Here is a 24487-nt window from a genome sequence, read left to right on the forward strand (position 1 = left end):
ATTGATTCGCCAACTGAGGGTGGACCGTACATGGTGATCAAATTTCCTCGCCCATATTTGACCGCGGGGTCCTGAGTCGATGTTGAGGACATCCGGTTTCTTTCCTTTTCATTGATTTTGTAGCGGATTGGTACAATTGAGTGGCTTGCTCGGCAATTTCAGAGTCAACCTGTGGGTCCGGAGACACATGTAGGCCAGACTAGGTGAGGATGGCAGATTTCCTTCTCTATAGGACAATGTTTAATGGTCCTCCTTAGACCTTTGAATTCCAGATATTTATTGGATTTAGTTTCCACCGCCTGCCATGGTGGGATTCGAACTCTGGATCACCAGTCCAGTGACAATACCACAATGCCACCACCTCCCCCTGAATCCAGCCCACTCTATCGGAATGATTATTGATCGTGTAAATTGATCATAAAATCATCTCGTGACTGTGGCAGAACACATGGTATTTATTACATCAAGTGAGTCATATTACACATTAGAATCTTCATTTCTTATGGTACAGATCTTGTGAGAAGTTTAGTACAATCAGTGTCAGAATATTCTCCTTTCCCCATGTAAAATCTCGCTGTAATTATAAATACACAATTTATATTTGGGGCAGCACGGTAGCATTGTGGATAGCACAATTGCTTCACAGCTCCAGGGTCCCAGGTTCGATTCCGGCCTGGGTCCCTGTCGGTGCGGAGTCTGCACATCCTCCCCGTGTGTGCGTGGGTTTCCTCCGGGTGCTCCGGTTTCCTCCCACAGTCAAAGATGTGCAGGTTAGGTGGACTGGCCATGCTAAGTTGCCCTTAGTGTCCAAAATTGCCCTTAGTGTTGGGTGGGGTTGCTGGGTTGTGGGGATAGGGTGGAGGTGTTGACCTTGAGTAGGGTGCTCTTTCCAAGAGCCGGTGCAGACTCGATGGGTCGAATGGCCTCCTTCTGCGCTGTAAATTCTATGAAAATCGTACCGATGCACACTGTTCATTTTCAAGAGTTAGAGGGGGTGAGGGGAGAGGGTGGGGCGGGCGCATGGTGGGGCGTTCACCTAGAACATTGAATACTCTGGCACAGGGCTTGCAGACACAGACACACACAACACCCCACACATACCCCACCACCCACCCCACACCTAACCACAACACCCAAATACCCGACACACCCCCCCCCAAACACAACACCCCACACACACCCAAATACCCCACCACCTACCCCGCACCCAAACACCCGACACCCCCCCCAAACAAACACCCAAACACTCCCCCCCCACACACACACACACACACAAACAACCCCCCCCCACACACAACAAACACCCCATACACCCAAATACATCACCGCCCACCCCAAACCCACACCCAAACATCCCACACACACATACCCACACACACACCCAAACACCCCACACACACACACCCAAACAAACACCCCACACACATGCAAATGTCCAAGAGTTATCCCCCATCCCTAACTAAGCTTGAACTGAATGCCTCGCTCGGCCCTTTCAGGGGGCAGTAAAGAGCCAACTGCGGGTCTGGTGTCACAGACCGGGTAAAGTCGGCAGATTTCCTGAGCAAGGGAGAGAGGATTTTACAACAATGGATGGTAGCTCCATGGTCGCCCATCTCTCAGACCTGCTTGGAATTCTAGGCCCATTAATTGATAAATGGCTGCCGCGGTGGGGTTTGAACCGGCATCTCCAAAGCATTAGCCTGGGCCTCTCGATTACTAACCCAGCGGCATCACCACTGCGCCACCCACGGGCAGGGGAGGGGAGTGCGCGCCGCCCCTCAAACCAGGCCTCACCTTTCCCATTGATTTTGATGCTCATAGGCACGTGGGTTGCCATGGCGAAGAGGTTCTGCTGCAAGGCCTGCTGCATCAGGCGCTGCCGCCCCTCGGCGAATCTGGCCATCCTCTTCTCGGCGGGCTCCCCGCTCTCCAACTTCTCCCTCAGCTGCTCCAATGTGATGGCCTGGGCAGCGGAATGGTGGCCCCCCTGGGCCAACGGGATGTGGATTCGGCTTGGCGTCAAAGAGCAGGCGTCCTCTGAAGAAGGAGAAAGGGGGAAAAAAAAATGCCGCACAGGCAGAGTCAGGGCCCAGGATAAATGGACAATCCACCATTAATCACACAGCAGCATTAAGTTGTCAGCCCCTCATTAACGGGCGACACCTTTGCATCTGCCACCTCTCGCCTGCCAAGAGATTCAAAGCGGTTAAGGAGAAACAATTGAGGAATGAATGGAGAACCAGAGGGCGCTCGTGAGTAGGTGCTCTCTCGAAGGGCCGAATGGCCTCCTTCTGCGCTGTAAATACATAAATTCGCAGATGATTGGCAGGCGAAGTAATGACGACCAGAAGAAATGCTTTCCCACACAGCGAGTGGTTAGGATCTGTAACGCACTGTCTGAGAGCGTGGAGGGGGCCGATTCGATTGTGCCTTTCAAAAGAGAACTGGATCGATATCTGAAGAGGAAAGAAATTGCGAGGCTACGGGGCGAAGGCCCGGGGAGTGGAACGAGATGAGTTGCTCTCACAAAGAGCCAGCATGGAAAGACAGACCGAATGGCCTTCTTCTGTGCTGCGACCCTCCGACCATACCATTCGATGATATTAAGGCAAACAAATAGGGTGCAATGGGAGAATTTAAAAAAAAAAAAAATGTCTAGTACGTAGGTATCGCTGGCTAGGCCCAGCATTTCATGTCCATCCCTAAATGCCCTTGAGAAGGTGGTGGTGATCCGCCTTCTCCAGCTGCTGCAGTCCCTGAGTTACAGGTACACCCACAGTGCTCTTAGGGAGGGGGGGGTTCCAGGATTTTGACCCAGCGATAGTAAAGGAACGGCGATACATTTCAAAGTCAAGATGGTAGGTGACTTGGAGGGGAGCCTCCAGATGGTGGGGTTCCCGTGCGTCTGCTCCCCTTGTCCCTCTAGACAGTAACGGTTATCGATTTGGAAGGTGGATTTCACCAATTTTCCTGGCTCGGGATTCTAGGATCAGGGGGCAGAGTTTAAAATGAGAGCCAGGCCCTTTTCGAGTGAAATTAGGAGACATTCTTCATCCATCGGATGAGGGAAATTCGGAACGCTCCTTCCCCGAAATGGCAATTGATGCCAGATCAATTGTTAATTTTTAAAACATGGGGTTGACAAGAATTTTTGGTAGCCAAAGGTATTTAGGGATATGGGGCCAAGATGGGCTTGTGGAGTTAGGTCACAGATCAGCTCCCACGGGCTGGTTTAGCACACTGGGCTAAATAGCTGGCTTTTAAAGCAGACCAAGGCAGGCCAGCAGCACGGTTCAATTCCCGTCCCAGCCTCCCTGAACAGGCGCCGGAATGTGGTGACTAGGGGCTTTTCACAGTAACTTCATTTGAAGCCTACTTGTGACAATAAGCGATTTTCATTGCTTTTTCAGCTGCGTTCTCACTGCATGGTGGGACAGGCTTGAGGGGTTGAGTGGCCAACTCCTGTTTCTGTAAATCAGGAAGTCGGGGTTCTAGTCTAGTCTAGTTCTATGGGAAACATTTAGCTCAGTGGGCTAGACAGCTGGTATGTGATGCAGAACAAGGCCAGCAGCGTGGGTTCAATCCCCGCACCAGCTTACCCGAACAGGGGCCGGAATGTGGCGACTAGGGGCTTTTCACAGTAACTTCATACTTGTGACAATAAAAGCTTATTATTATTAGTCCCATTCCAGAGCTTTGCATCCATATCCAGGCTGGCACTCCCAGTGCCGTACCGAGGGAGTGCTTTACTGCCGGAAGGTCCATCTTCCGGATAACTTTCTTTTTGAAGAATAAGGAAACTGAGCTCTCCTGATCAATGTTTACATGTGAACATCAATAAAATGGACATCAATGCTGATTGTGGGATCTTGCTGTGCGTACAGTAGCCACTGATGTTTCTCGATAACAATGACTACACTTCACACTGAATTCATTGCCCAATCGTGGCTGCGTGGGTTTCCTCCGGGTGCTCCGGTTTCCTCCCACAAGTCCCGAAAGACGTGATTGTAAGGCAAATTTAAAATTCTAAGTTCTCCCTCAGTGTACCCGAACAGGTGCTGGAGCGTGGCGACTAGGGGGGGATTTTCACAGTAACTTCATTGCAGTGTTAATGTAAGCCTACTTGTGACACAAATAAAGATTAACATTATGATGCCATGTGAATGCAAGTTCACGCAATTCGATGACATCCAATCCCATCCCTTGAACTAACACAAAGACTTGCATTTATATAGCAATTGCACAACTTAATTTCGAAGGTGCCATACAGTCAAATCAGAACCCCTTTCTAGGATAGCGGAGACTGAGCAGGATTGGGAATTGTTGTCCTACTCCAGAGAGTCTGTTGGTGAAGGACAGAACTGGAGGCAATCTTTGCATGTCTATTTGGTTGCAGAGTTACACATTACATGCATGCACCTCCTAACCTCAATATGCAGAGTTTCATTCTGTATCTATACAAGATAGGGACAGCGGAGCAGGTGTTGGCCATTTGGTCCATCGAGCCTGCTCTGCCATTCCAATGGATCATGGCTGATCATCTCCCTCTCCACCATTTTTCCTTACTATCCCCAAATCGCTTAATGTCATTAGAACATAGAACTTACAGTGCAGAAGGAGGCCATTCGGCCCATCGAGTCTGCACCGAACCAGTTAGGTCCTATCCTCGTAACCCAATAACCTCACCTAACCTTTATGGTCACTCAGGGAAATTTATCACGGCCAGTCCACCGAACCTGCACGTCTTTGGACTGTGGGAGGAAACCGGAGCACCCGGAGGAAACCCACGCACACACGGGGAGAACGTGCAGACTCCGCACAGACAGTGACCCAAGCCGGGAATTGAACCTGGGACCCTGGCGCTGTGAAGCCACATTGCTAATCACTTGTACTACCGTGCTGCCCTAAGTTAGTACCCACAAATCTGTTTACAGAGGCCTCATGACGACCTAGTTATCCCCCACCACTTACATACAATTAAAACAGAATTAGCAATCACGGCCAAGGCTAGTGGCAGTAGCTCAACTACTGCTTAATCCGAACTCAGTCAGGAACAGGGATTGAAGGTGGGGCATTCAGAGCTGTTCTCCCAAGGACAGTTAAGGCCACGAGGAGATTCAATGGAGTTTCTCAAAGTCATGAAAGATTTGGGTGGAATAAATGAAAGGGGTGCAGTGGTTAGCACTGCTGCCTGACAGTGCCAGAGACCTGGGTTCGATTCTTGCCTCGGGTGACTGTGTGGAGTTTGCACTTTCTCCCTGTGTCTGCAGGCGGTTTTCTCCGGGTGCTCCGGGTTTCTCCCATAGTCCAAAGATGAGCAGGTTTGGTGGATTGGCCACGCTAAATTGCCCCTTAATGCCCAAAGATGTGATTAGGTGGGGTTACGGGGATTGGGCGGGGCAATGAGCCACGGTAGGGTGCTCTTTCAGCGGGTCGGTGCAGACTCGATGGGCTGAATGGCCTCCTTCTACACTGCAGGAATTCTATGGGAAACGTTGGTAAAAGCAATACACAAACAAAAAATGTATTGGAAAAGGCGAGAGCCATATTGGGTCTCTGCTTTAAGGTGATTGGCTAGAGAACTAACTTCTACTGCAGCGAGTTTTCACAGTAACTTCATTGCAGTGTTACTGCTAGCCTACTTGTGACACTAATAAAGATTATTATTGGTCATGATCTAGAACCCGCTTTTAGAATTAGAACATTACAGCGCAGTTACAGGCCCTTCGGCCCTCAATGTTGCGCCGACCTGTGAAACCACTCTAAAGCCCATCTACATTATAGGAAGGATGTGGAAGCATTGGAAAGGATGCAGAGGAGATTTACCAGGATGTTGTCTGGTATGGAGGGAAGATCTGATGAGGAAAGGCTTGAGGCTGTTTTCGTTAAAGAGAAGAAGGTTAAGAGGTGACTTAATTGAGGCATACAAGATGATCAGAGGATTGGATAGGGTGGACAGTGAGAGCCTTTTTCCTCGGATGGTGATGTCTAGCACGAGGGGACACAGCTTTAAATTGAGGGGAGATAGATATAGGACAGATGTCAGAGGTAGGTTCTTTAAAGAAATAAATAAATAAATAAATAAATAATCGCTTATTGTCACAAGTAGGCTTCAATGAAGTTACTGTGAAAAGCCCCTAGTCGCCACATTCGCCTGTTCGGGGAGGCCGGAACGGGAATTGAACCCGCGCTGCTGGCCTTGTTCTGCATTACAAGCCAGCTGTTTAGCCCACCATGCTAAACCAGCCCAATTTTTACTCACTTTACTCAATTTGATCAAAATAGATTCCATACTAGCTTCCAAAAAGCGACTTGGATAAATACTTGAAGGAGCAAAATCTGCGGGAATACGGGAAAAGAGCGTTGGGAGTAGGATTTGCTGGATTACTCTTCAAAATAACCAGTACAAACTCGATGGACCAAATGGCTTCCTCCTGCGCTCCACCGTTTTCATGAACAGGCTTAATGGGCCCATCCGCTCTGTCACGGACATTTATCTCGCCTGTAACCAGGGTGAAAAGGGCATTGATCAGATAAAAAAGGTTCTAAAAGAACGGAAGATAAATAGGAAACAAAAGGGGGGATTAAGGGGATTATGAGAAAGATCAAAGGGAACTACAGCTGTAACTGATCTGCAAAAGCTTGCGAAACCCACTCGGACCAGATATGGAAACGCTGCTGGCAGCTGAAATACTGAGTGGCTAGCAACCAAGGCAGAGGAATGAGCTGAGGGGAATTCGAACCTCCCCTGTCGCGTGGAAAATTATGCGGGTTCGCTGGATTTATGCTCTGTCGGTGTCCGCAGTACCCGGCACTTTGAGAAAGCATCGTGAAGAGCTGGTGGGAAATGGGCAGGAGGTGGACCACGGGATCCCTGCACAGCTGTGCAGCCATCAGACAATCAGGCTCCTCAACAGTTGTACACAGTCCACCCCTGGCCAACCCGTTCTATTCTCTGCATCGTGCAATCCACTAAAGACTCATTTTAGGGCTACTAAAACCATTAAACCCCCCCCACACACTCTCCCTCGCACTCCCCCGACCCACGTCACAGGGTTCAGTATACTTGGATTGCTCCAGTCTGATTGGCTCATATTCACCTGGAATCCTCCAGTCTGATTGGCTCATTTCCCCAGGAATCCTCCAGTCTAATTGGCTCATTTTCACCTGGAATCCTCCAGCCTGATTGGCTCATATTCATCTGGAATCCTCCAGTCTGATTGGCTCATTTTCCCCTGGAATCCTCCAGTCTAATTGGCTCATTTTCACCTGGACTCCTCCAGTATGATTGGCTCATTTCCCCTGGAATCCTCCAGTCTAATTGGCTCATTTGCACCTGGAATCCTCCAGCCTGATTGGCTCATTTTCATCTGGGGTCCTCCAGTCTGAGTGGCTCATTTTCACCTGGAATCCTCCAGTCTCGTTGGCTCATCTCCAACTGGAATCCTCCAGTCTGATTGGCTCATTTTCATCTGGGAGCCTCCAGTCCGATTGGCTCATTTTCATTTGGAACATTCCAGTTTGGGTCGGCTCAGTGTCAAACAGAACACTCTAGTCTGATTGGCTCAGTCAGTAGGGCCTGGAATGCGCCAGTCCGATTGGTTCAGTGTTACCCATGACCCTCTCTTCCTCTTAATCGCCTCGATGTTATTGCACCAACCCTCACAACCGTTCATGGACAATATACCAGCACCTACGCTCAAAGCATCAATGGATACATTCCTAACATTTCCACAGAACAGGATACATTCCTTCATGCCCTTTTCCAAAAAAAAATGCACTTTATTCCGATGTAGATAACTGTTCTGAGGGCAGCAGATTTTAGTGACCCAAGACTAGAATAACACACACACAAACGGAACAGCAGACAATAATGATTGGAACTGAGTGATTGGGAATGGCTACAATGCTGCCTATCGGAGCTGGACTGTACAGGGGGAAGCTTTTGGTACTAATGTTATTCCAACAATCTGAAAGCCAGGAACTACATTCCTTATCACATCAGCTCTAAAGTCTACAATCTAGCACTGTCAACGTACTCGCCTTTCCGTTGGAGGTGATGGGTTCAGGGTCCACTCCAGAGACTGGAGCGTAATGTTCAGGGCTGTGCCAATGGAGCCATCAAGGTGCTACCGCTATTCCCGATGAGATGTCCCAGGCGGCACGATAGCAGTGGTTAGCACTGTTGCTTCACAGCGCCAGAGACCTGGGTTCGATTCCCGGCTTGGAGTCTGCACGTTCTCCCCGTGTCTTTCCTCCGGGTGCTCCGGTTTCCTCCCACAAGTCCCGAAAGATGTGCTTGTTAGGTGAATTGGACATTCTGAATTCTCTAGTCTATCCGAACAGGCGCTGGAATGTGGCGACTAGAGGCTTTTCACAGTAACTTCATTGCAGTGTTAATGTAAGCCTACTTGTGACAATAATAAAGATTATTGGATTGGATTTGTTGATTGTCATGTGTACCGAGGTACAGTGAAAAGTATTTTTCTGCGAGCAGCTCAACAGATCATTAAGTACATGGGAAGAAAAGGAAATAAAAGAAAATACATAATAGGGCAACACAAGGTATACAATGTAACTACATAACACCGGCATTGGAAGAAGCATACAGGGTGTAGTGTTAATGAGGTCAGTCCATAAGAGGGTCGTTTAGGAGTCTGGTAACAGCGGGGAAGAAGCTGTTTTTGAGTCTGTTTGTGCGTGTTCTCAGACTTCTGTATCTCCTGCCCGATGGAAGAAGTTGGAAGAGTGAGTAAGCCGGGTGGGAGGGGTCTTTGATTATGCTGCCCGCTTTCCCCAGGCAGCGGGAGGTGTAGATGGAGTCAATGGATGGGAGGCAGGTTCGTGTGATGGACTGGGCGGTGTTCACGACTCTCTGAAGTTTCTTGTGGTCCTGGGCCGAGCAGTTGCCATACCAGGCTGTGATGCAGCCCGATAGGATGCTTTCTGTGGTGCATCTGTAAAAGTTGGTAAGGGTTAATGTGGACATGCCGAATTTCCTTAGTTTCCCGAGGAAGTATAGGCGCTGTTGTGCTTTCTTGGTGGTAGCGTCGATGTGGGTGGACCAGGACAGACTTTGGAGATGTGCACCCCTAGGAATTTGAAACTGCTAACCATCTCCACCTCGGCCCCGTTGATGTTGACAGGGGTGTGTACAGTACTTTGCTTCCTGAAGTCAATGACCAGCTCTTTAGTTTTGCTGGCATTGAGGGAGATTGTTGTCGCTACACCACTCCACTAGGTTCTCTAAATCCCTCCTGTATTCTGACATTCTGTGTTCTATTATTATTATTAAACAATCTTCTTGAGTGGATATCAAAGACCGCGTGGTGTTCGATTCACAGAAGACCAAAAGAGTCCTCCCTTATTGTCCCGCCTCAACATTTATGCCTTCACCAACATCACAAAAACAGGATTCAGCTTTCTGAACTCAAATTGGCCGCTGTGTTAGAACATTACAGCGCAGTACAGGCCCTTCGGCCCTCGATGTTGCGCCGACCTGTGAAACCAATCTAAAGCCCATCTACACTCTTCCATTATGCCCTTAATGTTGGCGAGTCCACTGCTGTTGCAGGCAGGGCATTCCACGCCCTTACTACTCTCTGAGTAAAGAACCTACCTCTGACATCTGTCCTATATCTATCTCCCCTCAATTTAAAGCTATGTCCCCTTCTATCTCCCCTCAATTTAAAGCTATGTCCCCTCGTTCACCATTCAAAAGATTCTCACTGTCCACCCTATCTAATCCTCTGATCATCTTGTATGCTTCTATTAAGTCGCCTCTTAACTTTCTTCTCTCTAACGAAAACAGCCTCAAGTCCCTCAGCCTTTCCTCATAAGATCTTACCCCCCCCCCATACCAGGCAACATCCTGGTAAATCTCCTCTGCACCCTTTCCAATGCTTCCCCATCCTTCCTATAATGCGGCGACCATAACTGCACGCAATACTCCAAATCCGGCCGCACCAGAGTTTTGTACAGCTGCAACATGACCTCATGGCTCCGAAACTCAATCCCTCTACCAATAAAAGCTAACACTGTGTTCCTTATGTTACAAAAGCAACTAGACCTCAAAAAGTACTTCATTGGGCAGCACGGTGGCGCAGTGGGTTAGCCCTGCAGCCTCACGGTGCCGAGGTCCCAGGTTCGATCCCGGCTCTGGGTTACTGTCCGTGTGGAGTTTGCACATTCTCCCCGTGTTTGCGTGGGTTTCGCCCCCACAACCCAAATATGTGCAGGGTAGGTGGATTGGCCACGCTAAATTGCCCCTTTATGAATGGGATACTCTAAATGTATTTTTAAAAACGTACTTAATTGGTTGCAAAGTGCTTTGTGACATTATGAAAGGTGTTATAAATATTAAAACATGCTGCTGTGCAGAGAGACCTGGGTGTGCTAGTGCATGAGTCGCAAAAAGTTGGTTTACAGGTGCAACAGGTGATTAAGAAGGCAAATGGAATTTTGTCCTTCATTGCTATAGGGATGGAGTTTAAGACTAGGGAGGTTATGCTGCAATTGTATAAGGTGTTAGTGAGGCCACACCTGGAGTATTGTGTTCAGTTTTGGTCTCCTTACTTGAGAAAGGATGTACTGGCACTGGAGGGTGTGCAGGAGATTCACTAGGTTAATCCCAGAGCTGAGTAGACTGGGACTGTACTCGTTGGAATTTAGAAGGATGAGGGGGGATCTTATAGAAACATATAAAATTATGAAGGGAATAGATAGGATAGATGCAGGCAGGTTGTTTCCACTGGCGGGTGAAAGCAGAACTAGGGGGCATAGCCTCAAAATAAGGGGAAGTAGATTTAGGACTGAGTTTAGGAGGAATTCTTCACCCAAAGGGTTGTGAATCTATGGAATTCCTTGCCCAGTGAAGCAGTAGAGGCTCCTTCATTAAATGTTTTTAAGATAACGATAGATAGTTTTTTGAAGAATAAAGGGATTAAGGGTTATGGTGTTTGGGCCGGAAAGTGGAGCTGAGTCCACAAAAGATCAGCCATGATCTCATTGGATGCTGGAGCAGGCTCGAGGGGCCAAATGGCCTACTCCTGCTCCTAGTTCTTATGTTATATATAAATGTCTTTCTTCAATAACAGTTAACATCGAGGTGGAGGCGCAATGGAGGCATCCCTCTCCTCACCCCTGGAAATGGCGGGCGGTGGATAACGCGGCAGCAGCTGCGCCAACCCCGACTAAAACGTGGCCTCGAAGAAGCAGCTAACCAACCAATGGAAACTCAGTAAAACATCCGCTCTGCCCAAGGCTTGTAGGATCCCAACCTGGAGGGTGCTGGGCAACTTCACAGTGGCATGGCCCAACCCCAATCCTCAGCTCAATGCGAAAGGCACACGGAACAGGCATCAAAGCCCCAAATGACCAGTTCACAGCTAACTGCGAACACAAAAGATTAAAGGGAAGTTGGACTTCAATTTTGACCGTTTGACAACATACTTTCGCGGAGGTCTTATGGCGCACTGGGTAGCGTCCCTGCCTCTGAACCAGAGGCTTCTGGTCCCAGCCCAGGACTTGACGGCCATGGGAAGGTGTGTTCATAACGCAGTCAAACGGGTTGAGTGCGTCAACCTGCATAATCCTTCCAAACAGGCCAATGGATAGCAGTAAGAGCGGGAGAGACTCCTGGTCAACCCCGCTTCATTTCATAGAATTTACAGTGCAGACGGAGGCCATTCGGCCCATCGGGTCTGCACCGGCCCTTGGAAAGAGCACCCTACCCAAGGGGAACACCTCCACCCTATCCCTATAACCCAGTAACCCCACCCAACACTTTAGGGCAATTTTGGACACTAAGGGCAATTTTAGCATGGCCAATGCACCTAAACCTGCACATCTTTGGACTGTGGGAGGAAACCGGAGCACCCGGAGGAAACCCACGCACACACGGGGAGGACGTGCAGACTCCGCACAGACAGTGACCCAAGCCAGGAATCGAACCTGGGACCCTGGAGCTGTGAAGCAATTGTGCTATCCACAATGCTACCGTGATTTGGAGTGGCGCCCGCCTCAAGCTATAAGCCCTCTGCCGACAGACTAATGACCTGTTACAGGAATTACCAGCTTTGGATACAGCTGCCTTAGTGCATAACTAGGTGCGGGAAGAGAATTGGAATCTTTCTTTAAATGCAGTTATGGGATGTGGGCATAGCCGGCTGGACCCGCATTTATTGCCCACCCCTAACTATCCATTTCAGAGGGCATTTGAGAGTCAACCACATTGCTGTGGGTCTGGAGTCACATGTAGGCCAGACCGGGTAAGGACGGCAGATTTCCTTCCCTGAATAGCATGAATGAGCCAGGTGGGTTTTTACGACAATGGTTTAATGGTCATCATTAGACTTTTAATTCCAGATTTTTGTTTAATTGAATTCAAATTTCACCATCTGCCGCCTTGAACTTGGGCCCCAGATCTTGCCCTGAGTCTCTGGATTGTTAGTCAAGGACAATACGACAATGCCATCGCCTCCCCTAATTACACTTTTGTAGCATTTTTAATATCACAATTCGCTGGAGCATGAATCAGACAAAACTTATCACTGGGACGGGACCAGAGGTTTGGTAGGTTTTCTAAAAGAGTCTTAAAGGAGAAGGGAGAGGTGGAGAAACAGAGTTAAGGAGGGAAATCCAGATCTTGGGCGCCAGGCAGCTGGGGGCACAGCCACCAATGGCACAGCGATGAAATTTGCCGATGCGCAAGATGCCAGGAATGGAGGGCGTAGGGGCTGAGGATGTTGGGGAGCCAAGGCTCGCAAGAGCTGCCTTTGGATACAATCGGGCCATTGCAGGAATGATCCGAACATGGGAGGTGATCGCTCGGTCAGGAAGCCTCGCTTACCTTTTTTGATAGACAGCCCCGGAGAGAGGTGGGTACCGTTGGAGGTGGGAACATTCATAGACGACAAGTGGACCTTGGCAGGGGACAGAAGGGCGGTCGCCGAGCTCGGAGAGTAGCCAAAGAGAGCTGAGCTGTAGCTGGGTCTCCTGCCTTCCCGCCTGTTGCTGTCAATTGCCGCCTGTAGCTCGGTGGGAGAGCTGAGTGATTGCTTTTCACATTCATATGGGTAGAGGTATTTCATGTACCTGCAGATGGGACAAAGGGACACACATGACATGGCCTTCTGTGCACTGGAGTCACTTTGTAATAAATAATACAAGGTAGACCGTAAGAAATATGACCAGGAGTAGGCCATTCAGCCCTTCGAGCCTGCTCTCCCATTTCATAAGATCATGGCTGATCTGACACTCACCAAGCTTTGACAAAGAGTCATCCAGACTCGAAACGTTAGCTCCCGACTCTCCCCACAGATGCTGTCAGGCCTGCTGCGATTGTCCAGTATTTGGTAACACTCACTAAAAAAATACAGCACAGAACAGGCCCTTCGGCCCACGATGTTGTGCCGAACCTTTGTCCTAGATTAATCATAGATTATCATAGAATTTACAGGGCCATTCGGCCCATCGAGTCTGCACCGGCTCTTGGAAAGAGCACCCAACCCAAGGTCCACACCAACAACCCATCCCCACAACCCAGCAACCCCACCCAACACTAAGGGCAATTCTGGACACTCAGGGCAATTTATCACGGCCAATCCACCTAACCTGTACATCTTTGGACTGTGGGAGGCAACCGGAGCACCCGGAGGAAACCCACGCGCACACGGGGAGGATGTGCAGACTCCGCACAGACAGTGACCCAAGCCGGGAATCGAACCTGGGACCCTGGAGCTGTGAAGCAATTGTGCTATCCACAATGCTACCGTGCTGCCCTTGAGAACAAATTAATCGACACTATATCATTCTACCGTAATCCATAAGTCCGCATTCCCGCTTTCTCCCCGTAACCCTCAATTCCTCCACTGATTAAAAACATATTGACCTCTGCCCTGAACATGTTCAAGGACTCGACCTTCACAGCTTCCTGGGGTAAGGAATCCCAAAGACTCTTCGGGAAAAGAAATTCTTCCTCAAATCCATCTAAAATTAGCAGCCCCTTATTCTGCGACTCAAAAGTGGCATAAAGCGGGGTTTGTATCCTGAGGATCATCTCTGAAATAAGGCCACAGTTCGAGATGCTGTAGTCAGGCCAAAAACGTACAAATGTTATAGTAGATTCCCACTGAAATGCTCTCGCCCCAGTTTGTCATCTGAATGTAGGAGTATCACAACAGGGAAACACATTGTGTGGCCCAACTAAGTTCATGTTGATCCTCCACATATGCCAGCCCTGCTCCCCCACTCCTGTCTCACCCTGTCTTACCAGTTTGGAAAGGTGAGCATGGTCCCTGGGCACACATTTCTCTGGTTCTCTGTTGGCAATCCTGCTTGACCGGCACCCCATCCACAAACATTCACTCCCTCCACCGCCGGCGCACGGTGACAGCCGTGTGTACCATCTACAAGATGCACTGCAGGAACTCACCAAGTCTCCTCAGGCAGCCCCTTCGAAACCCACGACCATCATGAACGACAAGGGGAACAGACACACGGGAACACCACCGCCTGGAGGTTCCCCTCCAATCCACTCACCGCCCTGACATGGAAATATATCGGCCGTTCCTTCACTGTCGCTGGGTTAAAATCCTGGAACTCCCTCCCTAACAGCACTGTGGGTGTACCTACACCACATGGACTGCAGCGGCTCAAGAAGGCAGCTCACCACCACCTTCTCAAGGGCAATTAGGGATGGGCAATAAATAGTGGCCAAGCCAGCGACGCCCACAAACCTGTAAATGAATTTTAAGAAGTCACTTTATCTCTTTATTGTGCCCTAACCCCTTCAACCATTCAAGCAGCTGAAAAAGCAGCCAAGAAAAGGCTACTTGGTCCATTAACATAGAGTTAACAGAGAATTTGCAGTGCAGAAGGAGGCCATTCGGCCCATCGAGACTGCACCGGCTCTTGGAAAGAGCACCCTACCCAAGGTCAACACCTCCACCCGATCCCCATAACCCAGTAACCCCATCCAACACTAAGGGCAATTCTGAACACTACGGGCAATTTATCACGGCCAATCCACCTAACCCGCACATCTTTGGACTGTGGGAGGAAACCGGAGCACCCGGAGGAAACCCACGCAGACACGGAGAGAACATGCAGACTCCGCACAGACAGTGACCCAAGCCGGAATCGAACCTGGGACCCTGGAGCTGTGAAGCAATTGTGCTATCCACAATGCTGCCTTGCTGCCCACCAAATCAGCCCAAGCCTCACTATATCTACAGCGTCATAAATAGACATTTCTTACCCTCTCCCAATGCCGTGCAACTTCTTGGGAGAGACAGAAAACCCAAATTTGTAAAAATTACCACGGCCAATTGGCTGCTCATGAAAAAAATGTGTCACAATTGTCTTCAAATCATGGAAGGTTTACGGCACCAGGAAGAAGCCACTTGGCCCATCATTTCAGTGCCGGCCCAAAACACAAGCCCCCGCCAACCTAATTCCACTTTCCAGTATTTGGTCCATAGCCTTGCAAGGTTGTGCGCAGTAAGAAGTCTGACAACACCAGGTTAAAGTCCAACAGGTTTGTTTCAAACACTAGCTTTCGGTCACTGCTCCTTCCTCAGGTGAAAGAAGAGGCATACCTCTACATTCACTTGAGGAAGGCGCTGCGCTCCGAAAGCTAGTGTTTGAAACACACCTGTTGGACTTTAACCTGGTGTTGTAAGACTTCTTACTGTGCTCACCCCAGTCCAACGCCGGCATCTCCACATCATGGTTTGCAGGTTGGGGCATTGGAGGTGCATGCCCAGATACCTTTCAAATAAGCCGAGGGTTTCTGTTATCTACTGCTCTTTCAGGCAGTGAGTTCAGGACCTTCTACAACTCTCCAGGTGAAAATGGTTTCCTCGTCTCCCCTCTAAGCCTTCGACCAATCACTTTAAAATTGTGCCCCTCTCATCACTGACCTCTCTGCTAAAGTCAATAGGCCCTTCCCGTATATACTTTATCACGGCCCCCTCGCAGTTTTGTACATCTGAATGAAATCTCCCCTCAGCCTCTGCTGTTCCAAGGGGAACAACCCCAGCCTATTCAATCTCTCCTGGTAGCTGCAATTTCCCAGTCCTGGCAACACCCTTAATCTCCTCTGCAACCTCACTCTTGATCTCTTGCGTTTCTTCCCATTGGCTGTTTTCGTCCCTCTTCTCTGCCAAGATGCTAATTTCTTGTTAGGTGCCCGCTGAACACTCACCGTGACTGTGACTCCCTCCGTGGGAGCGCTGGCTCATACAATCATCCCTTTTCTCAGAAACAAAACCCCCTTCTCTTCAGCGGAGGACATGCATCATGCGAGAGACTTAAGAGTTTTGTTGACAGGCCCAGCTCCCCTGTGTTGGCCGGGCGTCATACTGTCGAGACTACCCATCCCACACCCTCCAACCTCAACAATATCTGTTGGATGCTCAACATTTTTCTCTGTAGAAGCCATTTGAAAAAGAAAATATTGGGGAAAAAAATGATCTCTTGGGATGTCAGCAGGTCTGGCAGAGCCAGCTTTTGAGGCCTATCCTAAGCTGCCTGTGTCAAGGTAGCGGTGAGCATCCTTCTGGAACGCGCTGCTGTCCTCCAGGCCTAGGCGCTCCTACAGTGCTGCCTGAAAGGGTGGGTGGAGCCAAGAGACCCTCATAACATTCAAGAAGTATTTGGACATGCACTCGCGATGACAAGGCACACAAGGCAATGGGCCAAGTGCTGGAATAATTAGGGGGTTGTGTTTGAACGGCACAGACTCGGTGGGCCGAAGGGCCTTCTCTGCGCGGTCTAGATGGACCAGCAGCATTGGTGGCGGTCAGGCAGAGCGGCTGCTACTTACTGAGTCCTGAGTGTAAAGGCCGCGCTGGTTATTGAGGTAGGTAAGTTGAGGCCTTTTGTGATTTCCCGCCAAATCTTCTTGTTGATGACTTCCACCAGTCCGCCCTTCTCCGTGACAAGCTTATACAACATGTACAAGTCTAACACCTGCTTTGCCATGATGGGGATCCGGTTCACTGGCGTCCCTGTAACACAAAAGAGACAGAAGGGTTTCCATGAGGAACAACGTCTCCTCAAGCCTTACTGGTCCGAGCACAGGGCACGTTTCTCCCCCTCACCTAGCCAGGAGGTGACAAGCTGATATTTTAATGGTATGAACAATACAGGAGGAAAGAAAAGATTAAAGGAATGAAGGGACGCTTCTAAATAAAACCTGTAGGACATTTAGAATCTCAGTGTTGTTCTGAGGAGAATCAGACAGTAACATTTACAATATTAAAATGTTGCTTTAAAAATACTGTGTCATCCACAAAGAGGTTCAAGTGCCACCCACTCTTCCTCATCATTCTGTTCCGCAGGCTCCAATGGCTGCGGAGTTCCTCGTGTCCCTCAGTCCTGTCTTCCCAAGTCTTCCATCCCGCGGGCAACCATCACGTTTTTCTCACTGCACTTTGGCATCGTCCCATCATTCCCTCCCGACCCAACCACAGCGGCTTTCCTTGGCCTCGCCCTTTTTATTTCCGTTTCTTGTTTCGGTGAAATACAAAACCTGGAGCCCTTTGGGAGCCGCAAATAAAACCAACTAGTATCCCGAACACCGCGGCAGAAATTGTGTGGCGGTATGGTACTAAATGCAAGGATAATTGAAGGAAACCTTCATCCATACCGCAACATTCACAACAGCTGGGACATCCGGAAGCACTCCGTAACCAATTGAGTGCAGTAAAGCCCAGTCCATCAGGCGAACCCGCCTCTCACCCATCGACTACACATCCAGCTGCCTTGGGAAAGCGGGCAGCGTAATCAAAGACCCCCTCCCACCCGGGTTATTCTCTCTTCCAACCTCTTCCATCGGGCAGGAGATACAGAAGTCTGAGAACAACAGGTTCAAAAACAGCTTCTTCCCCGCTGTTACCATACTCCTGAATGACCCTCTTATGGACTGAACAGATCTCTCTACGCATGTCCTCTGCTGTTGTAGCACCACACTCCGTATGCTTCACCCGATGTTTTTTCATGTATGGAGCGATGTGTCTGGACTGTACGCAGAACAATGCTTTTCACTGTACCTCGGTACACGTGACAATAAAACTAAATCCAAATCTAAAACTGTAGTCACTGTTAATATTTGAGCAGTCAATGTTTGCACAGCAAGATTCCACAAACAATAACGAGATAATCCATCTTTTCAAAATGTTTTTGCGGGATAAATTTAGGGCGGTACGGTGGCACAATGGTTAGCACGGCTGCCTCCTAGCACCAGGGACCCGGGTGGAATACCGACCTTGGGTGACTGTGTGGAGTTTGTATGTTCTCCCAGTGTCTGCGTGGGTTTCCTCCGGGTGCTCCAGTTTCCTCCCACAGTCCAAAGATGTGCAGGTTAGGTGGATTGGCCCCGCTAAATTGCCTCCTGCTGCCCAAATGGTTACATGGGGTTATGTGGATAGGGCTGGGGCGTGGGCCTAGGTAGGGCTCTCTCTTTCAGAGGGTTGATGCAGACTCGACGGGCCGAATGGCCCACTTCTGCACTGCAGTGATTCTGTAAATCACAAATCTTCCCCAGCGCACCAAGGAGAACTTCATGTCTCTTCCTCACGACGGTTCTGCAGGGTCCATTGCATCCACCCGAGGGGGCAGAGAGGGGCCGCAGCTTAATGCCTCATCCGAAAGATGCCACCTCCGAAACGGTAGCACTCCCTCATGCTGCACGGAGCCTCAGCCGTGATGGTTGCGTTCAAGCCTCTGGCCTGTGCCTGGGAGTCACAACCTGCTCACTCCGACACAGGGATGTTACCCAGTGAGCCACAACTTCAAATCGATAAAGCATCCCTCAAGCGCAGCTATCGCGACAGATCCCCACGGATTAGAGGGCCCTGAGGAACAACAGCACCAATACGAAGGACTGGCACTTTTGATTTCTCGCACTGTGCGTCCTTCAATCCACTCAACCCGTCTGCAAACAGCGCTGGCTGAGACACCGCGATGTTGAACTTTGCACCGATTGCAAGGAGGCCAAGTCATTCTTCGCGAGATCTTTGGCTCTTACTTTGCTCAGAGAGCACCACCTGTGGCTCCATTTGGAACTGCACCATTATCAGAGACAAACAGGCCCCATATTCAACCTCTTGTGGTGATGGCGGTGTTACAATTCGCTCAGGCCGCCCCGGTTTCTGTGGCAACATGTATTTTGCAGACTCTAACTATCAGTAGTGATGGAGGAGGTTCTAACATTTGTTTAACGTTACGTCGCTGACCAAGACCCCCCCACCGTCCCCTCTTTACCTTTTGCCACTGCCGCGTGTTGGAATGATTTGCAGTTTGGCCGTATTCCTCGGCCATCAAGTCCTGGAGCGAGATTCAAACCCAGGGCTCCCGGCTCAGAGACAGGGCCGCTACCCGCTGCATCACAAGAGTCCCCACTTGACCACCCCCCCCCCCTCAGCCTCAAATAGGCACTCGGCTGCCTGACATGGGGCTCGAGTGCACAGTCATTGGACTCTGAAACGAGCTGATGAGGGAGGATTTTAAAAATGCCCAAGCTGCGTTTCGTAGAGGGCTGTCAACATTTTTGCAACAACTTGCATCCATATAGCGCCTTTACGGTGTTGAAATGTTCCGAGTCGCATCTTCAGAATGTAATCACCTTACATTTCACACTGAGCCACATATGGAGATGTTAGGTCAGGTGATCAAAGGCTTCATCTAAGCGGTAGGTTTAAGGCGCGTCTTAAAGGAGCAAGGAGAGAGAGAGGGGAGAGAGAGAGAAGAGAGAGAGAGCGGAGAGAAAGAGAGTGAAGAGGGAGAGAGGAGAGAGAGAGAGCGAAGAGAGAGGAAAAAGAGAGAGAGAGGAAAAAGAGACAGGAGAGAGAGATAAAAAAAAAGAGGAGAAAGAGAGAGAAGGAGAGAGAAAAAAGGGAGGAAAAAGAGGAGAAAGAGAGAGAAGAATAGGGAGAGGATAGAGAGAGAGGAGAAAGAGAGAGAGAGAAGTAAGAAGAGAGAGAGAGGGGAGACAGAGAGAGAGGAAAAAGGAGCCAGAGAGAGAAGAGAGGGAGGAGACCGAGAAGAGAGAGAGAGAGAGAGTGAGGGGAGGAGGAAGGGGGTGGGGGGGGGGGGTAGAAGTTAGGGGGCTTGGGGCCAGGCAGCGAAGCCACGGCCTTCCTTCAATGATGGGACGATGGAACTCGGGGCTGTGCAAGAGACCAGAACTGTTGCAGCTTAGAGATCGGGGAGGGTTGTGAGGATGGAGGACGATACAGCGATGGGGGGGGGGGGGGGAGCCACAAGAATGATTTTAAAACAAGGATGAGTATATTCGACTTCCTCAGCTGATTGATGGGTTACAGATCCCGGGGACAGGAGCTGGGCAGTTGCTGCTGATTATTTTCAGACACACCACAAGCTTTCGGAAAAGAAGCAAATGGATGGTGTGGGGTTCCCTAAACAGGTGTCGTCGAGGTGACAGATCCGATCCTGTCCCCGTCTTCCAGCTCCAATTCTTCAGTTTAAAGTTGGTGACGGTTCGACGCGCTCTCTCACCAGAGCTACAAACACAGGTTTGATTTTGAAAACGGAACCGCTGCTGAACCCGGCCGAAAGCCTTTTAAGACAACGATAACTACTGTGAAATTAATTGCAGCTAATATGTCAGAGAGTTCCCAGTGGCCTTTGGCAGGAGGCCCATCTCTGACACGTGGCCCATCTCAGTCACTTTTGGGCATCAAGATCGCAATGTGTATAAACCAGGATTATATTTCCCCACGTATCTCTCTTTCTTTGTTCAAGAACGCAGCCTGGAAGTGGAATTATTGAAGTGCACGTAGCAGTGGTGACAGTTTTACATTAAACCCACACATATCCAACAGGTAAATCTTGGTTTTAATTAAAAAGGCATATAGTAAAACCACACGTAACTCCCACCCTAAACCCAGGATCTCTAATAAAACCACACATCAAACCAGGCTCTCTATAAAAACCACACATAACAAGCATCCTAAACCAGGATCACCATTAAAACTACACATAATTTGATTGATACACAGATTGATCTTAGATGAGGATAAATGGTCGGCACAACATTGTGGGCCGAAGGGCCTGTACTGTGCTGTTCTATGTTCTATGTTCTATAACTAGCATTCCAAACCAGGATCTTTATTAAAACCACACATAACTAGCATTCCAAACCAGGCGATCGAATAAAACTACACATAACTAGCACCCCCAAACCAGGATCTCTATTAAAACCACACATAAATAGCATTCCAAACCTGGATCTCCAATAAAACTACACATAACTAGCATTCCAAACCATGATCTCCAATAAAACTACACATAACTAGCACCCCCAAACCAGGATCTCTATTAAAACCACACATAACTAGCATTCCAAACCAGGATATCTATTAAAACCACACAAAACTAGCATTCCAAACCAGGATCTCTATTAAAATCACACATAACTAGCACCCCTAAACTAGGATCTCTATTAAAACCTCACATAACTAGCACCCCAAAACCAGGCTCTCCATTAAAACTACACTTAACTAGCACCACCAAACCAGGCTCTCTAATAAAACTACACATAACTAGCACCCAAACCAGGCTCTCTATTAAAACTACACATAACTAGCATTCCAAACTTGGCTCCTAAAACCACACATAACTCGCTCCCTGAACCCCCGTGGGATGCTTGATGGCGATGGCGCTAACTGCAGGTCGATCCAAATTAGTCCAGGGAGAAGGTGGACGGGCCAAGGACGACAAGACTGTACTGAGTTGGTCGTGGGATTCTGGCCATTGGCTCGACAGTGCTGGTCCACAGAACAGAGGCCATTCACTGCCTGATACTAGACACGGTACCAGTGTAAGGGCCATTTGCAGGTGACATTGGTTCTATGGTTCAGGGATATTACTGCACGGAGAGCATGGGAATGGAGGGCGGAAAAACAGAGAGACAAGAAGCCATGAGTTACGGCTTATTAACTGTACTCGCACACAATTCAATGTTGGCTGAATCAATACACAATGATCTAGGATCACACACTGCAACTTAAACTGGTGCCCCCACCTTTATTGAATCTCTTGATTTATGGACATTACATCAGGACTTCACATTTAATCGGCAAATGCTGCTAATGTGACTGTAATGATCATTTTTCTCGTGGCCCACGGAGATGTCACCCAGAGGTCTCGTGGCCTCAACAAGTTACACTGCCCCGCAATCCTGACTTGTCAGTGAAACACACACAAGTGTCTCCTTCAACAAACTCACAGCTCTTGCTTTAAAAGAACCAGGTGGGGAATGTCGTCAAAGACCCCGGGTCGTCACAGTAACACTGGCTCTCAGCTCGGGCAGCCAGCGGGACCCATAATGAAATGAAATGAAATGAAAATCGCTTATTGTCACAAGTAGGCTTCAAATGAAGTTACTGTGAAAAGCCCCTAGTCGCCACATTCCGGCGCCTGTTCGGGGAGTTTGTTACGGGAATTGAACCGAGCTGCTGGCCTGCCTTGGTCTACTTTCAAAGCCAGCGATTTAGCCTTGTACTAAACAGCCCCTTCAGTCTCTCCATCTGTGCAAACCACGGCTACCCTTACTCGCACTACGACCCATCCACCCGGTGCTCTCTCACCTACATTGGCTCCCACACTTGCGATGCAACAATTTAAAAATTCTCATCCTGGTTTTCAAATCCCTCCAAGGCCTTGCCCGCCCCACCCCCCACACACCCACCTCCAGCCCCCTCCAAAATCTCAGGACTTCTCCAATTTTGGCCTCCAGGCTTTCCTCACATTAATTAATAATCTTTATTATTGTCACAAGTAGGCTCACATTGACACTGCAATGAAGTTACTGTGAAAATCCCCTCGTCGCCACACTCCGGCGCCTGTTCGGGTACACCGAGGGAGAATTCAGAATGTCCAATTCACCCAACAAGCACGTCTTTTGGGGCTTGCGGAGGAAACCGGAGCGCCCGGAGGAAACCCACGCAGACACGGGGAGAAGGTGCAGACTCCGCGCAGACAGCCGGGAAACGAACCTGGGACCCATGTGCCGTGAAGCAACAGTGCTAACCACCGTGCTACCGTGCCGCCCACTCGAGGCTGTGCCTTTAGCAATCCCGGTGCTTTTGCCGCCTTCTTGACCTGCTGCAGTCCGTATGGTGTGGATACACCCACAGTGCTGTTAGGGAGGGAACTCTAAGATTTTGACCCAGCGACAGTGAAGGAACGGCCGCTACATTTCCAAGTCAGGGTGGCGGGTCACTTGGACGGGAACCTCCAGGTCGCGGTGTTCTAAGCCTCTGGAATTCCATTCTTCTACCTCGCTGCCCCTCTCTCCGCTTTCAATCTACTCATCAAAACCGTAACGTCGAAAGAAACAGGAGTGGGCCAGACTGCTCATCGAGCCTGTTCGGACATTCAATAAGTGTCTCCTCTGATTGTGGCTTTAATTCCAATTCCCTGCCTGTTTCCCCATTATCTTTGACTCCCGTGCCAAACCCAAAAATCTGTCCAAGTCAGCCTCGAATGTCTTCAACGCTCTCAGTCAAAAACCTTGGTCGCCCGCCCCGCGCCGCCTTTCGTGGTTCAGTGTCACATTTTGTTCGGAAGGTCCTCCGTGGCATGCTGTGCAAGCTTCAGTCTGTTAGAGGTGCTGTATAAGTGATTGCTGTTGTTGCATTTGAGTTCCCTGGTTTGAATGAAAAGGCTCTTATCTGATGCTGGTCTGTGAGCAGATAAGCTTGTGACAGGCCTCTGACACTGCGACCTTCATGTTCAACTATCATTGCCAAATCCCTCAGCTCATGATGGTACAGGAAGGACAAGTTACTTATCAGTGATACCCTCTTGCCACCGCATCAGAAGGTTGTGGGTTCAAGGCCCACTTCAGAACGTGCGCGCAAAATTCTGGTGCCCGACAGAGGGAATGCTGCACCGTTGACGAGGCTCCCCTCGGGGCGGATGTAAACTGGAGAGGGCCGCGCCCCTTCCCGCAGGTCGATCTAAAAGGTCCCAGGTGTGGCTTTCTCCCCCCCCCCCCCCCCCCCCACCCCCCCCCACCGACCCAGGCAAATGTTTAGCCAACAGGTTGAATCTGGTTGCCACCACGTTGCGCAATGCTGTGCCGTCGCGCCAGGAGCAGCTCCACTCATCGAAGGTGGCAGACAAGAATCGAAGGCCGTGGGACCCCACCATGCGGCCTCCGGTGACCCGAAGTCCAGGAGGTCGCCTCGGACACCCGGGCGCAGGTCAGTGGTATAGTGCGCGCAGTGGAACACTGGGCAAAACGGGACTGCATTGGGCGGTGGAAGACCCCAGCCCCAAGATCCCACCCATATTTCCACTGCAGGCAATGAACAGCCATTTGGAAAGAAGGCAACGGAAAAAATGCCCATGGCGCGTGCCTCTTGCGTAATGCGACACAAAATAAACATAAGTAGAAGAGTTAATATACCGGTGTGCAAAATTTGTCATTGGATTTAAATGCATTGAAAAGGAG

The 24487-nt window shown here is 49.5% G+C and overlaps 1 protein-coding gene across 6 annotated transcripts in view; it reads right to left on the minus strand.

The window, feature by feature from the left end:
- The window catches only part of LOC140404392 (AT-rich interactive domain-containing protein 3A-like), a 231627-nt gene that overhangs the window by 11590 nt on the left and 195550 nt on the right, over positions 1–24487 (minus strand). For 5 of the 6 annotated variants that reach the window (XM_072492848.1, XM_072492851.1, XM_072492847.1 and 2 more), the window contains 3 exons: positions 16829–17012; positions 12851–13095; positions 1795–2037 (listed from right to left, as the gene is read on the minus strand). In XM_072492848.1, coding sequence (XP_072348949.1) covers positions 1795–2037; positions 12851–13095; positions 16829–17012 — 672 coding nt within the window. The remainder of the gene's footprint in view (positions 1–1794; positions 2038–12850; positions 13096–16828; positions 17013–24487) is intronic. The other variant, XM_072492852.1, reaches the window with a different exon arrangement.

Source organism: Scyliorhinus torazame, chromosome 30 (assembly GCF_047496885.1).
Source record: "Scyliorhinus torazame isolate Kashiwa2021f chromosome 30, sScyTor2.1, whole genome shotgun sequence".
Lineage (NCBI taxonomy): Eukaryota > Metazoa > Chordata > Chondrichthyes > Carcharhiniformes > Scyliorhinidae > Scyliorhinus > Scyliorhinus torazame.